The 20,714-nt window shown below is 39.6% G+C and overlaps 1 protein-coding gene across 1 annotated transcript in view; it reads left to right on the top strand.

The window, feature by feature from the left end:
* ARAP3 (ArfGAP with RhoGAP domain, ankyrin repeat and PH domain 3) overlaps window positions 1-20,714 on the top strand; it is a 500,752-nt gene that overhangs the window by 391,746 nt on the left and 88,292 nt on the right. Inside the window, exons 29-30 of the mRNA XM_070746896.1 lie at window positions 12,875-12,957; window positions 15,183-15,218. Coding sequence (XP_070602997.1) covers window positions 12,875-12,957; window positions 15,183-15,218 — 119 coding nt within the window. The remainder of the gene's footprint in view (window positions 1-12,874; window positions 12,958-15,182; window positions 15,219-20,714) is intronic.

The following is a 20,714-nucleotide window of genomic DNA, read 5'->3' as shown; positions in this document are numbered from 1 at the left end:
ATTCTTTGTTCATTATATTTTAAATTTTGTTGTATAACTTCAATTTTTCCATCCATCACTTGCTTGCTTTCACTTTTCCCATTTCAACTTTCAGATCTCCCATCTCAGCTTTTATTTCTTTGAGGTATTTTTTCACTTCTTCTCTGGGTTTTCTGCATAAAGTCTTGGATAACGGCTAAGGAATCTTGAATAGTCTGAACGTTTGGTTCTGTTGGAGCTTTCTCCTTTTCTTTCTCTTTTTCCTTAGCCAACATAGTTGTTATTGTCCTTTGTTGTAATGCAGATGGTGCTGGGGACCCTTGTGGAGTGGAAGATGGAGTTGATGCCTGTTTTTTTGCGGTTTTTATAATGGTAATCATGCTTGACATCCTAAAGCAACTTCTCATACTTCTGAAGTTGAGATGTTTCTAAAATGGCATCCAGTTGATAATACAATAACGCAACTTATTATCTATTATTCTTAATATTGCAACTAAGCGCAATAATATAATGAAGAAAAAAAATATAGGTTGGATAAAGTAATAAAATGTAAAATATTAATACGTTGTTAAGTTATACAAACTACTAATCAAACTATTATTATGCTCAAAATCTCATAAAAAAGGGAGAAAAGACAAGGAAAAAAAAGGAAAATGCATAAAAATACCAAACGATCCAATAAACAATAATATAAAAGAAACTTAATTAAAAAGCTGGATATATATATTTTGGAATACACTCTTAATTAATTATTATCACTTAATCTAATTAAAACCTCCTCAATAAAATGACTAATATTTATCAATACTCTTATATCTAGTCAATAAATGTATACAGTGATCCCTCGATTAGCACGGTCTCGATTACCGCAAAACGCTGCAACGCGGTTTTTCAAAAAATATTAATTAAAAAAATAAAATATTAAAAAATAAAAAATAAGTCCACGCTAGTTCTCTCTCTCTTTCTCTCCCTGTTGCCGGCGTGGTATATGAGAGAGAAAGAGAGAGGCAGAGGTCGGGCGCATTACCGGGAGGTGGAGGCGGCGTGGGGACGCTGGGTGCCGAAGACACCGAGGAGGGGGTGGACGTGGCCTCTCAGCTGCAGAGCCGAACAAGGGCGGAGGCAACGGCGGAGTCCAGCGCTGGGGCCATGCGGGGCCGCTCATCCAGGGGGGCGTGGACTGGCAAGTCGCCCTCCTTTCTCTTTCTTTCTCTCTCTTATACCACACCGGTAACAGGGAGAGAAAGAGAGAGAGCGGAGGGCACCTTGCCGGTCCACGCCCCCCTAGATGAGCGGCTCCGCATGGCCCCAGCGCCGCCCATGCAAAGGGGAAACCCCAAGATCGCTTGCCGCTTGCCGTATTGCAGCGAAGGAGGCGAAGCAAGGCTCCAAGCTGCAATACGGCAAGCGGCAAGCGGCAAGCGATCTTGGGGTTTCCCCTTTGCCTGGGCGGCGGGAAGACCAAGGGAAGGTTCCTTCAGCCGCCCAACACCTGATCCGCTCCGCAGCACGGCAACGGGGAAACCCCATCTTCGGCTCCTCGCTGCTTCCGCGCTGCGGAGCAGATCAGCTGTTGGGTGGCTGAAGGAACCTTCCCTTGGTCTTCCCCACCGCCCACACCCAAACTCCACCATCTGCGCATGTGCGGCCATGAAAAAAATGGCGCACATGCGCAGATGGTGGTTTTTACTTCCGCACCACTATAACGCGGAAATCGATTAGCGCGGGAGGTCTTGGAACGTAACCCCCGCGCTAATCGAGAGATCACTGTATATATATATTTATGTCGGATCACCCTGGTATATTGAAGGAACGTCACAGCTCCTTTTTGCCTCTAGGCCCAACCCAGGACCATTTCAAGGCAGTTAATTTATTTATAGCCGACAACTATATTCAGCTTTGGAATTGGAAATTTCTGGTGACGTTTCAACGAAGTCTCACTCGTCATCTTCAGGCTGGTGTTTCTGTCCTTGTTCTAAGGCGAACACTGTGAGACCTGAGCTGCCTTCCTTCTATAAATACTGGTGGCTGAGTGTGGTTTGATGGCTCAGCAATTGCCTGCTGTGTAGAAACTTCCTGGTGAGTCAGTGGGGTAACAATTGGGGTCGTTGATGTAGCTGAGGTATGCTGATTAGTTAATGGTTGTAGATTAGGCATGATATCCTGAGTAGTTGGAACTTGCAGGCTACTTGATTGTTTTACAATGTGTGTTCTGAGTCTGGTTTCTATGGCTGGGATACGTTTGAGGGCTGGTTTCCAGATGTCTGGTAAGCGAGAGGTATCATCCCGCTTGTTCATATTTTGGGGATGTTTTTCTATCTCGATGGCTTCCATGATTATTCTTTTGCTGTAGTGTTCTGTTTTGGAAATTAATTTGGTACTGTCAAAATCAATTTCATGTCCTGTAGTTTTGAAGTGTTGGAAAAGGGAGGAGGTTTTTTCTTTTTTCTTTAATGCATTCTTATGTTCTGCAACACGTGTATTTACTCTCCTGTTCGTTTGTCCAATATATGTGGCTGGGCAGATTTTATCAAATACTGTGTAAAATTTCCAAATCCTACACGGGAAGAAACCCGAATATACCAAGACCGTCATACCTGTACCCGTGAAAATCTACGAAAACATATATATATATATGTATATATATATAAATGATAATATATAATATAGTACTGATTAAACAAATAATTAATTACTTATCTTAGTTCAATCTATTAATCTATTAAATCTATTAAAACAGCAGGAAAACAAAGGCAACAAAAAAAGACAAAAAAGACACAGGAGCATCCACATATGGAGAACAACCAGTCTATGAGAAATTAGGTGGTATACCAAATCGAGAGGGGGGGGGGAGTTAAAAATTCAGCATTTAATTCTATATCTTAACTTTCTATTAAAAGAGAAAAAAAAAACCCGTAAGATATAAGATATGATGAGAAAAAAAAACAGTAGATATACTTAAGTTGTATTTTCTTTGTAAATAATTCCAAAAGAGAAAAAGATTTTTAATTAGATCCTTCTTCCTTATTTCCTTTATCTTTTAGTCTATAGTTTTTATTTAATCCATCAGCCTCATATTTGTTTTAAATCCATGAAGAAAGAGTCCAAGAGTCTTAACGTCAGACCACAGACAAAAAAAAAGAAAAATTTATGTTCAATTATAATCCAAATTGGAATTTCTGTCTGTTTTTATGTAGGTCCATAAGGTTTTTATGTAGTTCTTCCATAAAATAGATCAAATAATCCATAATAGGTAATGTAATTTAATCCATACGCTGTCCAATCTCTTTCAAAATAGTCCCTCCTATAAATTCATCCAAGCTTCAAAAATCAATTTTATAAAGTCCAATTTAATTTATTCCATCAAGATTCAGTCGAAATTTTTCTATGTCCAATCTTCTGATATTTTAATCCTATTATATATATTTTTTCCTTTTAAAAAAAATGATCTTCGAGGGAGCTTCTGGTGGCTGCAAGCTGCGTTGGGAGGCTGGAGACGGAGCTCCGTCCCCAGACCTCCGTTTTTGCCCTGGTGGTCGTGATCTTGAACAGGGGGCTCCCACGCACCAGAGGGGATATTCGTCGCTGCCCCCAGGTGTAGGATCGCCCCGCAGCGCCAGGAGCAAAGATCCGGAGCTGGATACCACCGGCGCCCGGCCATAGTGGCACCTCCATGCAAGAGGAAGAACAAAGAAAAAAGTACAGCAGAAGTCTAAAAGAGTACAGAGAAGAACGAAGGTAAAGCTATTTTTACTCCCACAAATAAAACTGAGACACAGAAATAATAAACTGAATTAAGGGAAAGAAGAAGAAGAAGAAGCAAAGAAACTTGCCAGTGTGAGTGGACTTCAGCTCACATAACCATAGAGTTCTGTAGTAGAGCGTCAGCTCGAAATTAGTTAAAATCTACTTTTTAATTTTATTCCTGGAAGGTCACCTAACATACTGGAACCAAGGGGATAAGAATTCTTTTTAAATTGATCTCTATTTCTTAAGCCTAAAACAATTGGGTTTTTTTACTTACTTTTGGAACAGAGCTTGCAGCCCTAGAAGCAGTTAAATAACATCCAAGATGGAGGATTAGCATTTCATAAAGACAAAGACGCTATACAGTAGTCCCTCGCTATACCGCGCTTCACCTACTGCGGCTTCACTTCATCGCGGGTTTTCAAGAAATATTAATGAGAAAAATCATTCGCAGATCTTCGCTGGTTCGCGGGTTTCTGAGGAAGTCGATCGGCAGATTTAAACAGCCCGCCAAACTCAATCGGCAGGTTTTTCAAAAAATATATATCTAAAATTGTAAATACTGTATTTAAATACTGTATCTAAAATAAATACTGTGTGGAAAGGGTTTATAAACACTTAAAACAATGAAAACTTACCAAACAATTACAATATAAATACTTAAATAAGTACTATTAGTCAATAAATTCCCCATCGCGGATTTCACCTATCGCGGCCGGGTCTGGAACGTAACAGCAGTGATAGGTGAGGGACTACTGTATTTGGTTTCGGTTTTGTTTCCACTATCTTAATACAACTTCAGTTTGGATTACAACTTTATTTTTCCAGGATTATTTTGTGTTTCTCTTTTCCTGTTGAAAAACCTTGTCAAATTAAATAAAACCTGCCTAGAACTTTTTATTTTTTTTTGGATTTTACCTGTTCTTTTGCATTTGGATTACTATTTGAACCACTTGGATTTTCTAATTGACTCAATTGGATTAAAACCTGTCTTTTTCCTCCTTTTTTTCCCTTCTGTTTGGAACAATAAGGACACTTTTGGATTTGGAATATTAAATGAAATTTGGGTATTGATTTACTTCCAACCTACTTAATTTGGACATTGACTTAACAAGACAAAAAATAAGACTGAACTGTTTTCTCCCAATTATAAGAAGAACAATTTAAGACCCTTTTGGATATCATAGAAAACTGACTTTAAGTATTCTTTTCCCTTCTTACCCTTTAGCTTCTTTTATTTTTACCTAATACAAATGAATTGCTAAACTCTTTCTCTCCCTCCCCTTTGTTTGGGGCCCCTCCACCCTTCCTGTTGTGTTTGGGCCTGGGCCAGCCGTTGCTCCCACAGATGGGAAAGACGCGGCACACAGTGAATGCGAAAGCCTGGCTGACAGCCAGGAAGATGTGGCAGCCAGCCAGGAAGATGTGGCAGACAGCCAGGAGGACGAGGCCACTGGGACACAGGATTCAGCAGACAGCCCAGGGGATTTGGCATGCAGTCCCTCAGACAGTCTTTCCTCCCTGGGTTCTTCTGCAGATCAATATATTGATCTGCGTAGCCGAAGAGCTATGCAAAGAAGGGATCGCTTTAAGGAGTATTACAAGTCATTATAAGAGCATCTGGGCTGGGTGTGGTTCTTATACTGAGGGCTGTGGTTCTTATACTGAGGGCTAAAGGGATAAAAGGGAACAAAGGCCAAGGCAAACTGTGGCTGTTTATCTGTGTTATTTTGTGGTTCCTGCTCTGAAGTTTCTGTTCCGTGCCGTTGGAGTTTTCAACCCAGCTTTTTCAGACAAGTGGGAGGTGAAAACTCTGGGACTTCCTGTTTGCTCCAAAGATTCAAAAGGACTCCTGAAACATCGTTGCTCAGTCCAGGTTGTCTTTGTTTGTTTTTTCCTGTGTTTTTGTATGCGGCTGAAGTAAGCCTTGCACTATCATTGTTTTCAGACACTAAGAACTGTTTTTGAGTAAACCTTATTTGTTTACCTAATACAAGTTTGCTGATTAGCAGAGCACGTGTATGTTTGATTTCTTTTCCTTGGACTGTTACGCATTGCCTGAGCCCAGTCAGGCAGAACATCTCCCTATAATTTTTTTTATATTTAGTTGGATATTAAGTTTTCTCTATTATATTAGGATTGTTTTGGATACACAGAAACTGCAAATATATTTTTACCTTTTGCTTTCCTTTTTATGATCCTTTCTTTTTTATGATCTTTTCTATTTTTATAACATAAATAGATTTGGAGCTAAATTAGACTGAATTAAATAATTTCTTTTCTTTTTTCTTTCCTTTCATTTTTTGTGTGCCTTTTTCTTTTCTTTTCTATGTTTTAAAATGAATTTTAAATGAATGAAGTTAAAATCTAAGTATTGAATTTTGTTTCCTTATTAAATTTATGCTATATCTTTTAATTAACTGATATTTTTGAATATTTTATTAATAATAATTAACAACTATATCAACTGATTTTAAGGTTTGATATCATATTTCTATATTGAAAGTATTAAATTGCATAGTTTTGGAGATATTTTCTATATATACAAGCCATTCTATATATACAAGCCCTTCTCTTTCTATTTTTAGACATTGCAAATTTGTTGAATTGATGCCATTTTGCAACAGTTAAATTTTACAGGCTTTAGAAGATCAAGAAAAACATCTAAAATGTCTACCACATCCACTATCATAAAAACTTCTAAAAAACAGACTACAACTCCGACTGCTACTCTACAAGGATCTCCTTCACCATCACCATCTCCTTTACCACAAAGAACAATAATAAGTATGTTGTGCAAGGAGAAAGAAAAAGAAAAAGAAAAGACTTTTAGCACAGCCAACTTTGCAGACCATCCAGGACACTCTGGCCCTACTTCAGATCTCCATGAATGCTAATACAGATGATGCGTGTGAAGAAGCCCAAAAACATTATGAAGACATAAAAGCAGAAATGAGCGATCTGAAGGGTGAGTTAGGGAATGTGAAAGGAAGCATACAAACACTGGATGTGAAAATTGATGAGATACAACAAACCTTAAAAGAAAATGAACAATGGAAGAAAAAGGTCGAAGATAAAATGGAAAAATCTGAACAGAGAATGGATGCATTTGAAGATCACAGCAACCTGATAAACAAAGGCGTTGACGAAGCCATTACCAACTTAGAATTACAACGAGCTTCACATGGGTTGAGGTTCCAAAATGTACATGAAGAAAAGGATGAAAACTTAGGCTCAAAAATGGCCGAAATAATAGGTGAGATTTTACAATCGACCCACAGGAAGCAATTAGAGAGATTGATGAAATTTATAGAGTTCAAACTAACTATGCCAGAAAACACAACTTACCAAGAGAGGTCCATATTAAATTCATCAGAAAGACTATAAGAGACGACATTTTGAAATGGACAAGAGATGAAAACTTAAAATATAAAGACAAAGACGTCATAATATTAAAACAAGTCCCAAGAAGAGTACGAGAAAGCCGCAGGGAATTCTACTTCTTAACAAGAATTTTAATTAAAGAAAAAATAATTTTTCGTTGGCTGATCCTGGACGGCGTTTCATTCTACTGGCAAAAATCTAGAGTAAAATTAGAGACGGTAGATGAAGCCAGACTCTTTTATGAACAATCTGGCCTGTTTAAACATGATTTATCCTACAGAGAAACTAGAGTAGGAGAGGAGGACAGAGGGGTGACCTCCAAGGGGGAGGAAGAGGCCCAAGAAGCTAAGGAAAAACAACCACAACAAGAATTGGTGTTAAGTACTAGACTCCGAGAACCTCGAGAAGCAAAAAAATACTATAAATAAAGATGTACTCAGATGTTAATTTTTTTTCCGTAAATGTAAATGTATTGAACCACCCAAGAAAAAGAAAACAGATATTTTCCAAACTTAAAAAACAAAGAACGCAAACTGTTATTCTACAAGAAGTCCACATTAAAAATTCAAATAAAGAATTATTACACAATACAAAATTAGGTAACTTGTTTACCAGCCTAGCTGAAAAAAAAAGAAGGGAGATAGCTGTCTATGTTGATGAAATGATTGAGGTTAAACATCTTTTTAGCGTTAATGATGGAAGAATTTTAATTTTGCAAGTAAATTTAGAAACAGGACCTCTCATTATTATATCGATCTATGCCCCAAATGAAAACCAAAAAATATTTTATAAAGAATTACATGAAAAAATACTAGAGCTATCTATTGAAAATATGATTATAAGTGGATATTTTAACGCAATAGCAAATAGTCAAATGGATTATTCAGGTAAAAAGACAGACAAGAAAAAGAAAACAATCTTACCGACAACATTTTGGAAATTGACTTCAGAATTAACATTACAAGATACATGGTGAGATTGCCACCCTACAAATAAGCAATATATTTTTTATTCAAATCCGCACAAAATTTGGACTAGAATCGATATGGCATGGATTTCAACTCAGATTTCTGAACACGTTTCAAATATTGAAATTGAAACAAATAATTGGGCAGACCATAATCCACTAACAATTACTTAGAAGGGAAATAAAAAACAGAGACTTTGGCGAATGAATAGAAATATTTTACGGGATCCCCAATATAAAGATTGGATAGATAAAGAATTACAATTTTTTTTAACTTAAATAATAATACAGATACTTCACCACAAAATTTATGGGATACAACCAAAGCATACATTTGCAGCCTGACAATATTCTATACCGCAAAAAAGAATAAAGAAAAAAAACACCCAACTCCAAAAATTAGAGGCAGAACTAAAAACTTTAGAAGTACCATCACAAAGCAGCCAGGGGGAAGACGAGAACAAAAAGAAAGGGGAATTAGTTAAGCATAAAATAAATTTAATAGAACAAGAACAGTTAGCAGAAAAAATTAAACAGACTAAACAGGAATATTTTGAATATGCCAACAAACCTGGTCGATGACTAGCATGCAAATTAAGGAATCAAAAAGAGGCAAGAATAATAAAAAAATTAGAAGGTAGTAAAGGCATACTTAGACCTGGAACTGTTGAAAAAAAGGAGATAGCGTTAGAATTTTACAAAAACTTATACCAAAAAGAAGATATAAATGAAGATAAAGCTTTTGACTTTTTAAGCTCAATTGACTTACCTTCTTTAACAGAAAAACAACAACAGAAACTTAATGCCCCATTTACAATGATTGAATTACAGCAAGTACTCAAAAACCAAAAAAATAATAAAGCCACTGGCCCTGATGCTATACCTGCGGAATTTTACAAGTTGGATAGTAACATATTAATAACAAATATGTTAGAGATTTTTAACAATATGTTAGATGGTAAAATCCCTAAAACATGGTCAGAAGCCCTAATAACTTTAATACACAAACCTGATACAGAAAAAGAAAAAATACAAAACTACAGACCAATTTCATTATTAAATGTGGATTATAAAATTTTTGTTTCAATTTTTGCTTATAGATTAAAAAATATCATGACTGGAATAATACATGAAGACCAAAATGGTTTTTTGCCAAATAGACAGATTAAAAATAATTTGAGGACAATCATTAGAATATTATGAACAACATCCAGAAAAGCAATTGGCACAAATATTTTTAGACGCAAAAAAAAGCATTTGATAATGTTGATTGGACTTTCATTAAATTACAACTTAATAAAATGAATTTTGGAACTAAATTTTTTAACATAATTGATGCTATATATTCTACCCAAACAGCCAAAATTATTTTTAATAATGACCAAACAGAAAAGTTTGAGATACAAAGAGGAATTAAACAAGGCTGCCCTATTTCCCCATTATTATTTATCTTAACACTAGAAACGTTATTGACAAAGGTAAGAAAAGACAAAAATATTAAAGGCTTAGAAATTTAAAAAGAAATATATAAATTACAAGCTTTCGCGGATGACGTTGTTTTTATATTAGAAGATCCAATAATTTCTATTACAAAGTTAATAGACTCTTTAGAAGAATATGGGAAAATAGCAGGCTTGAAAATTAATAAAAATAAGAAACATATATTAACTAAAAACATGACAGATTTCCAGATAAAGCAATTAGAAATAAAATCAAACATGAAAATAACCAAGAAAGTAAAATATTTAGGTATTTGGATATCAGCAAAATCCATGTCATTAAAAGAAGACAATAAATTGTTAAAGAAAATTAAAAATGATTTAGTAACTTGGAATAATCTGCAATTATCATTGTTAGATAGAATTTCTACAATTAAAATAAATATTTTACCCAAAGTTTTGTTTTTATTTCAAGTAATCCCGATAAACCCAGGAAAAGAATTTTTTAAAGAATTAACGAAAATAACAAACAAATTTATATGGCAAGATAAAAAACCTAGAATAAAACAGTGTGCACTAGAAGACATAAAAGAAAGAGGAGGTCTAGCCTTCCCAAACTGGAAACTGTATTATTAAGCTTTATCCTTAACTTGGATTAAAGAGTGGCTTACCCTACAAAACAGAAGATTATTAAATTTAGAAGGTCACGACTTAATGTTGAGTTGGCATGCTTTTGTATGGTATGAAAAATATAGAACACATTCTTACTTTAAGAGACATATAATCAGAAAAGCACTTATAGATGTTTGGATTGATATAAAGAAAGATTATTTTTTAGTCCTGCCAGAATGGATATCTCCTATCGAAGCAATAACCCACCCAAACTTAATACAGGAGGGTAAGATATGGAAATATAAGGATTTAGTAGATAATCAGTGGAACTTAAAAACAAATCAGGACCTGTTGGAGTCAGGTATTGTTATAGATTGGTGGCAATATGCCCGGATTAAATCTAGGTTTTACAAAGATAAAAAAACATATATTCTTAGAAAAGATAACAATATCTTAGGCAAATTATTAACAACAAATCAAAGAAAACTGATTGGAAAAACATATAAATTTTTAATCAATTGCAAAAATATAGAATGGACAATAAAGGACAACATGATTAGTTGGTGTAGATATTTAAATAAAGATATAGACCTAAATACCTGGGAAAAGGTATGGACATAGAGTTGGAAAATAACAAAGTCAACTTCCTTTAAAGAAAATCAAATTAAGATGTTTTATAGATGGCACCTGCTGCCAAATAGAATTGCAAAAATGTTTCAAACTAAGTCACCTAATTGTTGGAAATGCAAAATAGAAATAGGTACCCATTATCATACTTGGTGGACATGCCCAAAAGCAATAGAATATTGGAACCTAATAGAAAAATGGTTAAGAGAAATAACTGAGCAAGAAATCAAGAAAACACCAGAATTTTTCTTATTAGGTATATCAAATAATAAATATAAAAAGGATATATATTATTTAATAGTTCATATATTAGTAGCAGCTAGGATAGCCTTTGCTCAAAAATGGAAGGAATTTGAGATTCCAAAAGAAACAGACATACTTTAAAAAGTTCTAGAATGTGCTGAGCTCGATATGATGACGAGAAGGTTAAACAATCAAGAAGAGTCAGAATTTTATAATGTATGGCAAAAGGTATATATTTGGTGGGAAATAAAGAAAAAGGGATAACTTTGTTGTTATACTATTTTAAATATACTTGAACTAGTAGTTTTATTGTATTAGAGGGTGATTATTTACAATATAAATGTAGATTCCTTTTTTCTTCTTCTCTTATTTTCTTTACTTTAGTTTGATTTAATGCATAATTTAAGAATTTTTATATATGTTTTTATAAATTTTTAGATGTGTTTTTTATTCTTTACTTATGTTATAATTAATACTTTTACACACCTTATAGATGACATTAAAAAATGATAAGATTTTTTTTCTTTTTTTCCTTTTTAATGTAAAGATGACTTCTTTCTTGAGCGGAGCGACTGTAGCTACACTGTGTGTTTTATGTTATGTGTGTCATGTTTGTTTATGCAAATTAATAAAAATATTTTTAAAAATAAAATAAAATTTTAAAAAACGATCTTTAAGAACCGGAAACCATTAAGCACTCGATATTTTCCGTTAATTTGTTTTTCCCTTTTTTCCCTTTTATTTAAATTTTCACCCCCTATTTCTCATACAAAAGGTAGATTCTTTTGTTCTTTTCCAGGGACAAGAAATATTTCCAAGGGGAATATTTCTTGTCTGTTAAAGTTCGTTTACAAGAAAAAAGTAAATAAAAAAAATAGATCCGGTTTGTAACTTTTCTTTTGCCCAAGGATTTAACTCTTAAGAAAAAACTTTTCTTTGTTCACCTTATTTATTTTCGAGTTCTTTTACTTTTCACTTTTCAAAAATTATAAAATCCAAAATTTTACCTTACTCTGTACTTTTCTTTTCTTTTATTCTTTTCTGCTGATTTTTATTTTCAGTTGACCTCTGTTAAAGTATTTTCACTTTCTCCTTCGTGCTCGAGCTGCTATGGCCATGCCTCAGCTGGGACTGAGATGTGGTTCTTCCTCTCTGAAGCTGCGGGGTATTCCTTTCCCTCCGGGGCAGTGGCGTTCTGCCCCTTGGGATCCAGGAGACCCCCTGTTCTAGATTGAGCCCTCCGAGCTCAATCGGATCGCAAACATCAACCTTCAGTGAGAAAAAGGGAGAGACGGGGACGGAGCTCTATCCCCGACCTCCCGCCGCGGCTCGATCGCCACCGGGAAGCGTCAACTCTGGACATTTTCAAGAGGAGATTGGACTGCCATCTGGCTGAGGAGGTGTAGGGTTTCCTGCTTGATCAGAGAGTTGGACTTTCAACTCAAACAAACAAACAAACAAATATAGTGCAAGATAGTCTGGAGTCTCTTTTTTATATGGCACTACAACTTTAATTCTATAGCATCCTATGGAAATGAATCCTATGACAAAAAGTAGTCTTAGAACAAGATCATTTTCAATAAAAGTAAGAAAATAGAAAAGTCCGTAAGTGGAATGTTGTCTTTTTCAATAAACCAGGAACTCAGTCTGGAGTTTTTGTTGTATTGGCATAATAGATTACACATGCAAGTGACTAAAGCTATTTCAAGTGTGCTTGTATAGAGAATTTTTTTCTCACTTTGTTAAGTTTTAATAGTAATTGTCTAGTCAAATGTCCTGGTTATAGTGAAATAAAGAAGGGAGGGGAATCCTGACTTATGCTGTAACCCTTTCTTTATATTTGTGAATTTAGGATTGTCTTTCTGTTATATTTTAGAGTGTCAAGCCAGAGCGAGAGTGGCTACTGGATATGGCCAAGGTTTACCTGGGGATCCGAAAAAATCTGAAACCACCTTCACGGCAAGTGACTATCAGATGCAATATTTACAGCTTGGTAGATATCTAAATGTCAAAACTGTTCAAACTATTCTTTATCCAGGTGGTGTTTGACTTATAACCACTTGTCCAGGCGCTCTCCATGTGGCGGAGAGTCGCCTGGACAAGTGCGCAGCTTTCCTTAGCTGAGTCCTGGAGGGCGGAGGAAGCACGCTGGTAAGCCCCCAACCTTAAAGAAGACCACTTCGGAGGCGGGGTGGCTGTGAGTTGCGACCGGCAAAAGCCCCCAAACTACGTGCTTGTTTTTACTAACTTTGAGCAATGTTTTGAAGCTTCCCATCCCTCTGCCAGCCCACCGGGGTGGGGGGCAAGGAGGCCACAACCTAGAAGCTCGGCAGTGGCCCATCCATGATGGGGGGCAGCCGTAGCTCCGTTTCCTTCTCCTACCGCTGGTGCATCCCGCCAAGCCAGCACCCGGTGACCCGGTTTCCTCAGGCAGGAGGCGCCGACGGTGGGAGAAGGAAAGGGAGCCGCGGCTGCCCTCGCCCCCACCTGCTGCAGATGGGCTGGTGCCAAGCCTCTTGGTTATGGCGTCCCCGCTCCCCTGATGGGCTGGCAGTGGGATGGTGAGCGTGCACGCACACGCACGCAACATTCAGAACAAGAAAAATATTCACCGGCCTCCACACTTTTCTTGTCGCTCCCCGCCCCCAACTCCAACGCCTGGCTCCTTTGTGCGGTCTTGGAAAAGGCTGCGTGGGGGGTTGTTTTTGTGTGCACGGCCATGTGGCCGTGCACCTTAGGGGGAACACTGTACAGGACTATGGTTTTATGAACAGAACATAGAAAGTTCCAGTTGTTCCTAAAAGTCTTAATACACATTTACCATAATTTAGTACATGAAATGAAACAACAGCAAAAAAAAATGAAGGAACAAGACATGTGGAAAGCTTTTGCATTTCCCTGCGAAGATACATTCTTAGCTTCTTTGTGTTTGGGAGAGTAACTTTTTCTGTTCCCCAGAATCATCCTTTGTCTTTGTGCCTTATATGTGGTACAGAAGATGATCAAACACCTTTAAATACAGTGGTACCTCTATCTAGGAATGCTTCTACTTAAGAACTTTTCTAGATAAAAATCAGGTGTTCAAGATTTTTTTGCCTCTTCTTAAGAACCATTTTCTACTTAAGAACCCAAGCCCAGAAAAATTTCCCAGGAAATTTGACAGCAGCACGAAGGCCCAGCCAGTTTCCTGCCATTTCCCCTTTAATTCTGGCCACCGCATGTTTTTCTGGCCTGCCAAAGGAGCCTTTTGGTGGCACTTAAGGAGGCTTTGGCAGTCCAGAGCGAACGAAGCATTTTCCTCTGTCTGGGTGCTTGTAGAGGGAATAAACCACTTCACTGTGGTGACTCCCTCGTGGTGCCTCCCATACACCTGCCACGAGGTTGCCTCCTGGTGTGAGGTTGCCTCCCAGAGCATCTGGGCATGGAAAAGCAAAAGGGGGTGCTTCACCCTGGCTGGATCAATTCGGCTTCAGCCAAACCAAGGAGTCACCACAGTGAAGGAAAGGCACCGGCTACAAAGCGAGCGAGCAAGCGAGAGGAGAGGGGAGCCCTTCAGCATGAGAACGAAGAGGAAGCAGGTAGCAGCAGTAGCAGCAGCCAGCTTTTGGTCAAAGGAGCGGGAGGTTCCCCCCTCTCGTCCGCCTGAGTTTCTTTCTCTGGCACAGTGTGTGGGAGGCAGCCTCGCGCCTGGTGTATGGGAGGTACATGCTTCTCCTCGCCGCCTCAGAGTCCCTCTTTTTTTTAAGCCTTAAAGTTTTGGAATTTTTTTTATTCACCTCACCTCCTCCTCTTCTTCCTCCTCTTCTTCCCATCCAACTTCCAAGCCTTTATTTCTTTCCTAATGGGTTTACATGCATGAATGAATTAAGCTCTTAAGTAGAGGTACCACTGTATGTCCAAAACAGGAAAAATCAACTTGATTTGGGGACAGAAAAGTTTTATGGAGTGAAATGTTTTGATTACCTGCAGGGCTTAGAGTATCTTTTATAGCTCCAACCTTTCCACACACACAAACGAAAGAAAATAATTACTATCAACAAAGTCTTCTATCAATAACTTAGAGACTACAGGCTTTGGGGGTGTGGTTGTTTATTTAAGTGCCTATAGAATAGTTCCAGATGTGTTTAGTTTCAGCTCAATAGTTTGTTTAAATTCTAATCATACCCTGTTTTTCACTATTACAGATGGGGCTTTACTCTAATTCTTCAAAAACAGCAATTGTGAGTATCTTTCAGAAAAACATGATCAGTGAAGTGAATATAAATCTAAAGTTATTTAATTCTGCACCTAAAATTAAACATATAACTTAAAATACAGTGCATTATAACCCAGTATTATCTACAATATTATCTAGGAAAAAATCTGAGGTTGGGTAGTTTGGGTCTACAATGCATATTCAAAACCGTCTATGATAAGAATACAGAATAACAAAATTGGACTGCTACGGTCATGTGTTGGAATCATTGCCTCCATTAAATAGGCTGTCAATCTGACTCATAGTCTCAATAGAGCAGAAGGCCATGCAGCACATCGGGCTTGCTTCCCCCCACATCTTTTCCTGGCTACTGGGTCTACTGCACCTGCTGCTGCTGGCCTCATGGGGCTCTTCGCTCTCCTGGCTTTGCTGCTTGCGGATACCCTGTTGAGCTGCCCGTCTGGCACAGGGAAAATTGGCCCAGACTTACCATATGACCTCCAGTGCACTTTCTCCCATTGTTGCCCTACTAGGGCCTCTTTACAAGTGGTCACCAATGGAGTAATGATATCTGTGTTGCCTTAGGCATCTCTAGCCAAATCCAGGCTGTTATCCAGCAGCCTCCCACTACCTTACCTTCCATTGAAGCTATCCCATGCATCCCACAGGCCAGGCGGCATGCCCCTCTCCTTCCATGTGCAACTTTGGTGGGTATCTGACAGTGGAGGGAGGCATTTTCACCCCTGCTACTTGTCTCATCTCATCTTGTGGAAGTGGCAGCAAACCAGCCACAGAGGCTGAAGGAAGTGTGGGCAGCATGCTGCACTGGTGACTGCTGGCAAAAGTCCAGGAGCAAGGGAAGGCTCTTCAGAGGTTGTAGATCTGGGCCGACTCAACCCACACCAAGCAGAAGCAGGGCAGCAGGGCAGCTGAGATCCCAAAGGAAACATGAGCAGCATGGCTCCACTAGTGACCACTGGCAAAGGGGCCCTGGCAGGCTGGTGGAGAGGGAAAGCACTCTGGAGGTTTTAGATCTGGGCTGACTCACCTTATAACAGGCAGGGGCAGGCCAGCTGAGAGCACCATGGCCAGGAGGGCAAGGCCAGCTGCAACAAGTGCAGCATGCCAGCAGTTGGCAGAGGCATGTGGAGGAGGCCTTGTGCCCTGTCATGACCACGGGCAAGCTGAGAGATGGTGGGATGGATTGACACCTGAATTAATGGAGGCAGATGATTTTGACACATGGCAGCACCAGCAACAGGCAGAGGCACAGGGAAAGGGCTGTCAATCCTGATGTGGCGCATGGCCTTCGGCCTCATTGTAGCAGCAACCTGAGCAAGGCCCGAGCTTCAGTGTTCCAGCAGCAGCAAGCCCAGCTGACAGGGCAAAGCAGAGGCTGGGACGTGCTGAGAGCTTGGCCTATTGCAGCTGCAGGCAAGTGGATGGTGGGACAGAGAGGGCCAGCCTAGCAGTAGCAGCACTCCCACTCCTGTGAATCCCCATACTCACTGCCTCCTGTAAGTTGGGAAAAAAATAAGACTTCCCCCTCAAATAAGGCCTAGAGCTTATTTTGGAGGCTGGAAAAATATAAGATCGGGTCTTATTTTCAGTGAAACAGTAGAACAACCTGGAGTTGAACATTTTTAAAACTTTAGACATGATAGTAGATTTTAGAAAAAGTTATCCTATTCTACCTTCTCTTACAACACAGTATCAACAGTAGAGACCTTCAAATTTCTAGATTCTATTATCTCCAATGATTTGAAATATGTTCTTCCTAGATCAACTCAGAAAGCTCAGATTGCCCAAGGATCTACTGATACAATTCTACAGAGTCTATCATTTGTATCTCAATAACTGTCTGGTTTGGCACAACAATGAAACAGGTTAGACACAAATTTCAACAGAAAGTTAGGACTGTAGAAAAAACTAGTGCAATCAGCCTGCTTTCCACTGAGGACCTATATACTGCACAAATCAGAAAGAGGGCTGAGAAAATAAGTACAGACCCCCCACATCCTGGACATGATATATTTCAACTTCTCCCCTCAGGAGACTAGTAGAGCATTGCATGCCAAAACAACTAGACACAAAGATATTTTTTTCCTATGCCATAACTCTGCAGAACAGTTAATTCACCACAGCACTGTCTCATTTTTAATCTTTTCTCATCTTCTAATCTTGCCTGCTCTCATCTCCTATTGGTTTCTTATGATTTATCAATTGTTGTTTACAACCTATGATTAATGTTTGTAACTATGATTTATGATCAATGACCTATTACTTACTATTTATATATACATTGTGAGCTTATACACCAGAGACAAATTCCTGGTATGTCCAATTACACTTGGCCAATAAAAAATTCTATTCTGCAAAGAATTCTATTCTATTCTAAAAATTAATAGAGATAATTACATATTTATTTCAACCTTGGTCAAATAAACCAGCTTTATATTCCTTATTTTTATTTCTAACAATAAAAGTTCTTAATCTTAATCTTTAGCTTGTTCAAATACTTTTGTACACTTTTATTTTATTTTTCATTTTTCTTTGTTCCTTCTCAAAAGATCCTTCAAAATAGAAAAATTACTTGGGTTGTAGTCCTTAGTTTGTTGTTGCTATATCCCTTTAAATTATTAAACCATCAGGTGTTGACTTTGTATGTCCAATGTGTTGTATCCTTGTAAATAGTTTGGTTCCGTGTGGAAACGCTGTCTGAGCGAGAATCAGGAAGTCGCTCCTGATTGGCTCAGACGCGGCTGCTCTCTCTCTGGCGGGAACCGCAAATATATAAAAGAAGCGGTTTCTCCCAGGTAGAGCAGACGGTATCCGCTGAAGTCACTTACCTTACTGAGCTGAAATAAAGGAACCGTTCTCACCTAACCCTGTCTCTGGGTCTACTTCACTGGCGACGACGGACGGAAGAACCACGCGTGCAGAATGAACAACCTACAGATCGGCCGGGCTCCTGAGTTCTTCGACCCGGAGAAATCCTCCTGGGACGCCTACATAGCCAAGTTCGAGATCTTCCTCGAGGCAGCGGGAATAAGGGACGCCGACGCCGAACGAAAGCGGGCCATCTTCCTGAACTACTGCGGTCCAGAAATCTTCGACCTCGCCCAGACACTCACCGATCCGCTGCCAGCCAAATCCGTCGCTTGGGACGTCCTGCAAGCCAAGCTCGCGAGCCATTTCAAGCCAACGAAACCAGCCGTCATTTTCCGGCACCAATTTTCCAGAATGGCTCAGCTCGAATCGGAATCCATCAATCAATTCGCAATGCGACTTCGAACGGTGCTTGCCAAATGCAAGTTTGATAACCCGGAAGCTCGCCTCACCGATGCCTTAATCTTCGGCATGAGAAATGCCACGGTCAGGAACAAACTCCTCACCGAAGACGAGCCGACCCTACAGGCAGTAATCAAGCTGGCTCAAACCGCAGAGGTCGCCGACGCTGCTGCCAAGGAACTGAAGGAGCACGACAAACGGGAGGTCATCGCCAAGATCGACTCCACGTTTTCCCGCGCCGAGGCCCCAGACGACCTCAGCCCACCAGCTCTCAACGAGGACAGCTGTTTCCTGCTACAACAGGACCAGCCAAGACATCCCAGGTACCCTCGCCCTGTCGCCCCCTGCGCCGGCTGCCGAGGAAACCATCCGCGCCAATGATGCCCTTTCCGGGACACCATTTGCCGCCGCTGCAATCGACGCGGCCATATCGCCGAAGCCTGCAGAGCAGCTGTACCTGAAGAAGCCTTCTCCACCCCGCGTCCTCAGTGTTTCCAGAATCAAACACCTCAACCGCGCGAAAACCGGTCCTTCCGGTTTTCCGGCTGCAAGAACTACCCAACCGCTAACCGCAACTACTCAAGAGGTAACAATCAATTCTCCGTGAATAACACGGCAACAAAAAATGGGGGCAAAATTGTAATTTCCCTGCTTTTGAACAACAAACCATGTTCTATGGAACTTGATACGGGGTCTAAATACACCATTATGCCGTGGGAAAAGTTTAAACTGTACAGTATATGCCTAACCTCTCCAAATCTGAGCTAGTACAAACCTCGTTGGTAATTAGAGATTTTCAAGGGGGAATAATTCCTGTTTTAGGCCAAGTGAATGTACCTATCGTGTTTAAAAATGTTAAATATACCCTACCAATGATTGTTGTTACAGGGGCTAAACACTCCCTCCTGGGGTTGGCTTGGATGGAACCTTTGGGAATTGAAATTTCTGGTATTTGTACTGTTAACTCTGATAGCATGCCTAACTTTTTACAAGAATTCCCAGAAGTGTTTAGCCCCACCTTGGGATCGTATAAAGGGCCCCCTATCTCGTTTTCTATTGACCCCAAGGTCCCGCCTGTATGGCTCAAACCTCGCAGGTACCCCTTCCGCTCCTCCCCAAACTAGACCTACAGCTGGATAAGCTCATAAGCCAAGGCATTTTAATTCCTGTAGAGCAGGGGCCATGGGAAACACCCATAGTCACACCTCTGAAACCTGATGGCTCCTTAAGGGTTTGCGCTGACTATAAATCTACGCTCAACAAAGCCCTCCAACATCACCCTTACCCCATTCCTGTGGTACAACAGCTCCTTCACTCCCTGGGGGAAGGAAAAAGGTTCGCAAAAATCGATTTAGCGCAAGCTTACCAGCAGCTCCCTGTCGATAAACCGACAGCACGCGCACAGACAATTGTAACCCACAGGGGTGCCTTTAAATGTACCAGATTACAGTTTGGAGTAAGCATAGCCCCAGGGATATTCCAAAGCATAATGGAACGGTTGTTGTCAGGGATTAAAGGGGCCATTCCCTATTTTGATGACATCTTAATTGCAGGGGAAAACCAAGAGCAGCTCAACAAAAGAATAAGGGAAGTACTTCAGAGACTGCAGGACAAAGGGCTAAGAATCAAACCTGACAAATGTGTGTGGGGAACCAACAGTGTAGAATTCCTAGGTTATAAAATCGATGGGGAAGGTATCCACCCCACTACTGAAAAATTGAGAGCCATTAGAGAAGCCCCAGAACCACAAAATAAGACAGAATTGCAAGCTTTTTTAGGCCTTCTTAACTTTTACTCCATCTTTTTAAAACAGAAGGCAACAGCAGCAGAGCCTCTACACCATTTGCTCCAGAAAGAAACCCCTTGGACATGGGGGAGAACTGAACACGAAGCCTTTATACAAATAAAACAGTTGCTAACTTCTAAAAGTGTGGTAGTCCAGTATAGTACTTCGCTACCCATCAGGCTTACGTGCGATGCTTCCCCATATGGCGTGGGAGGGGTCTTGGCACACGTTTTGCCAAATAATACAGAGGCCCCAATTGCCTTCTTTTTGAGAACAATGACCAATACTGAGAGGAATTACAGCCAACTCGATAAGGAGGCTCTAGCTTTAGTGGCAGGAGTGAAGAAGTTTCATAATTACCTTTTTGGCAGGAGTTTTGAATTGGTTACCGACCACAAGCCCTTACTAGGCCTCTTAGCCCCCAACAAACCTACTCCCCCATTT

The sequence above is a fragment of the Erythrolamprus reginae genome, chromosome 3, assembly GCF_031021105.1.
Source record: "Erythrolamprus reginae isolate rEryReg1 chromosome 3, rEryReg1.hap1, whole genome shotgun sequence".
In the NCBI taxonomy this organism is placed as follows: domain Eukaryota; kingdom Metazoa; phylum Chordata; class Lepidosauria; order Squamata; family Dipsadidae; genus Erythrolamprus; species Erythrolamprus reginae.
This window is presented reverse-complemented; position numbering and strand designations above follow the sequence as displayed.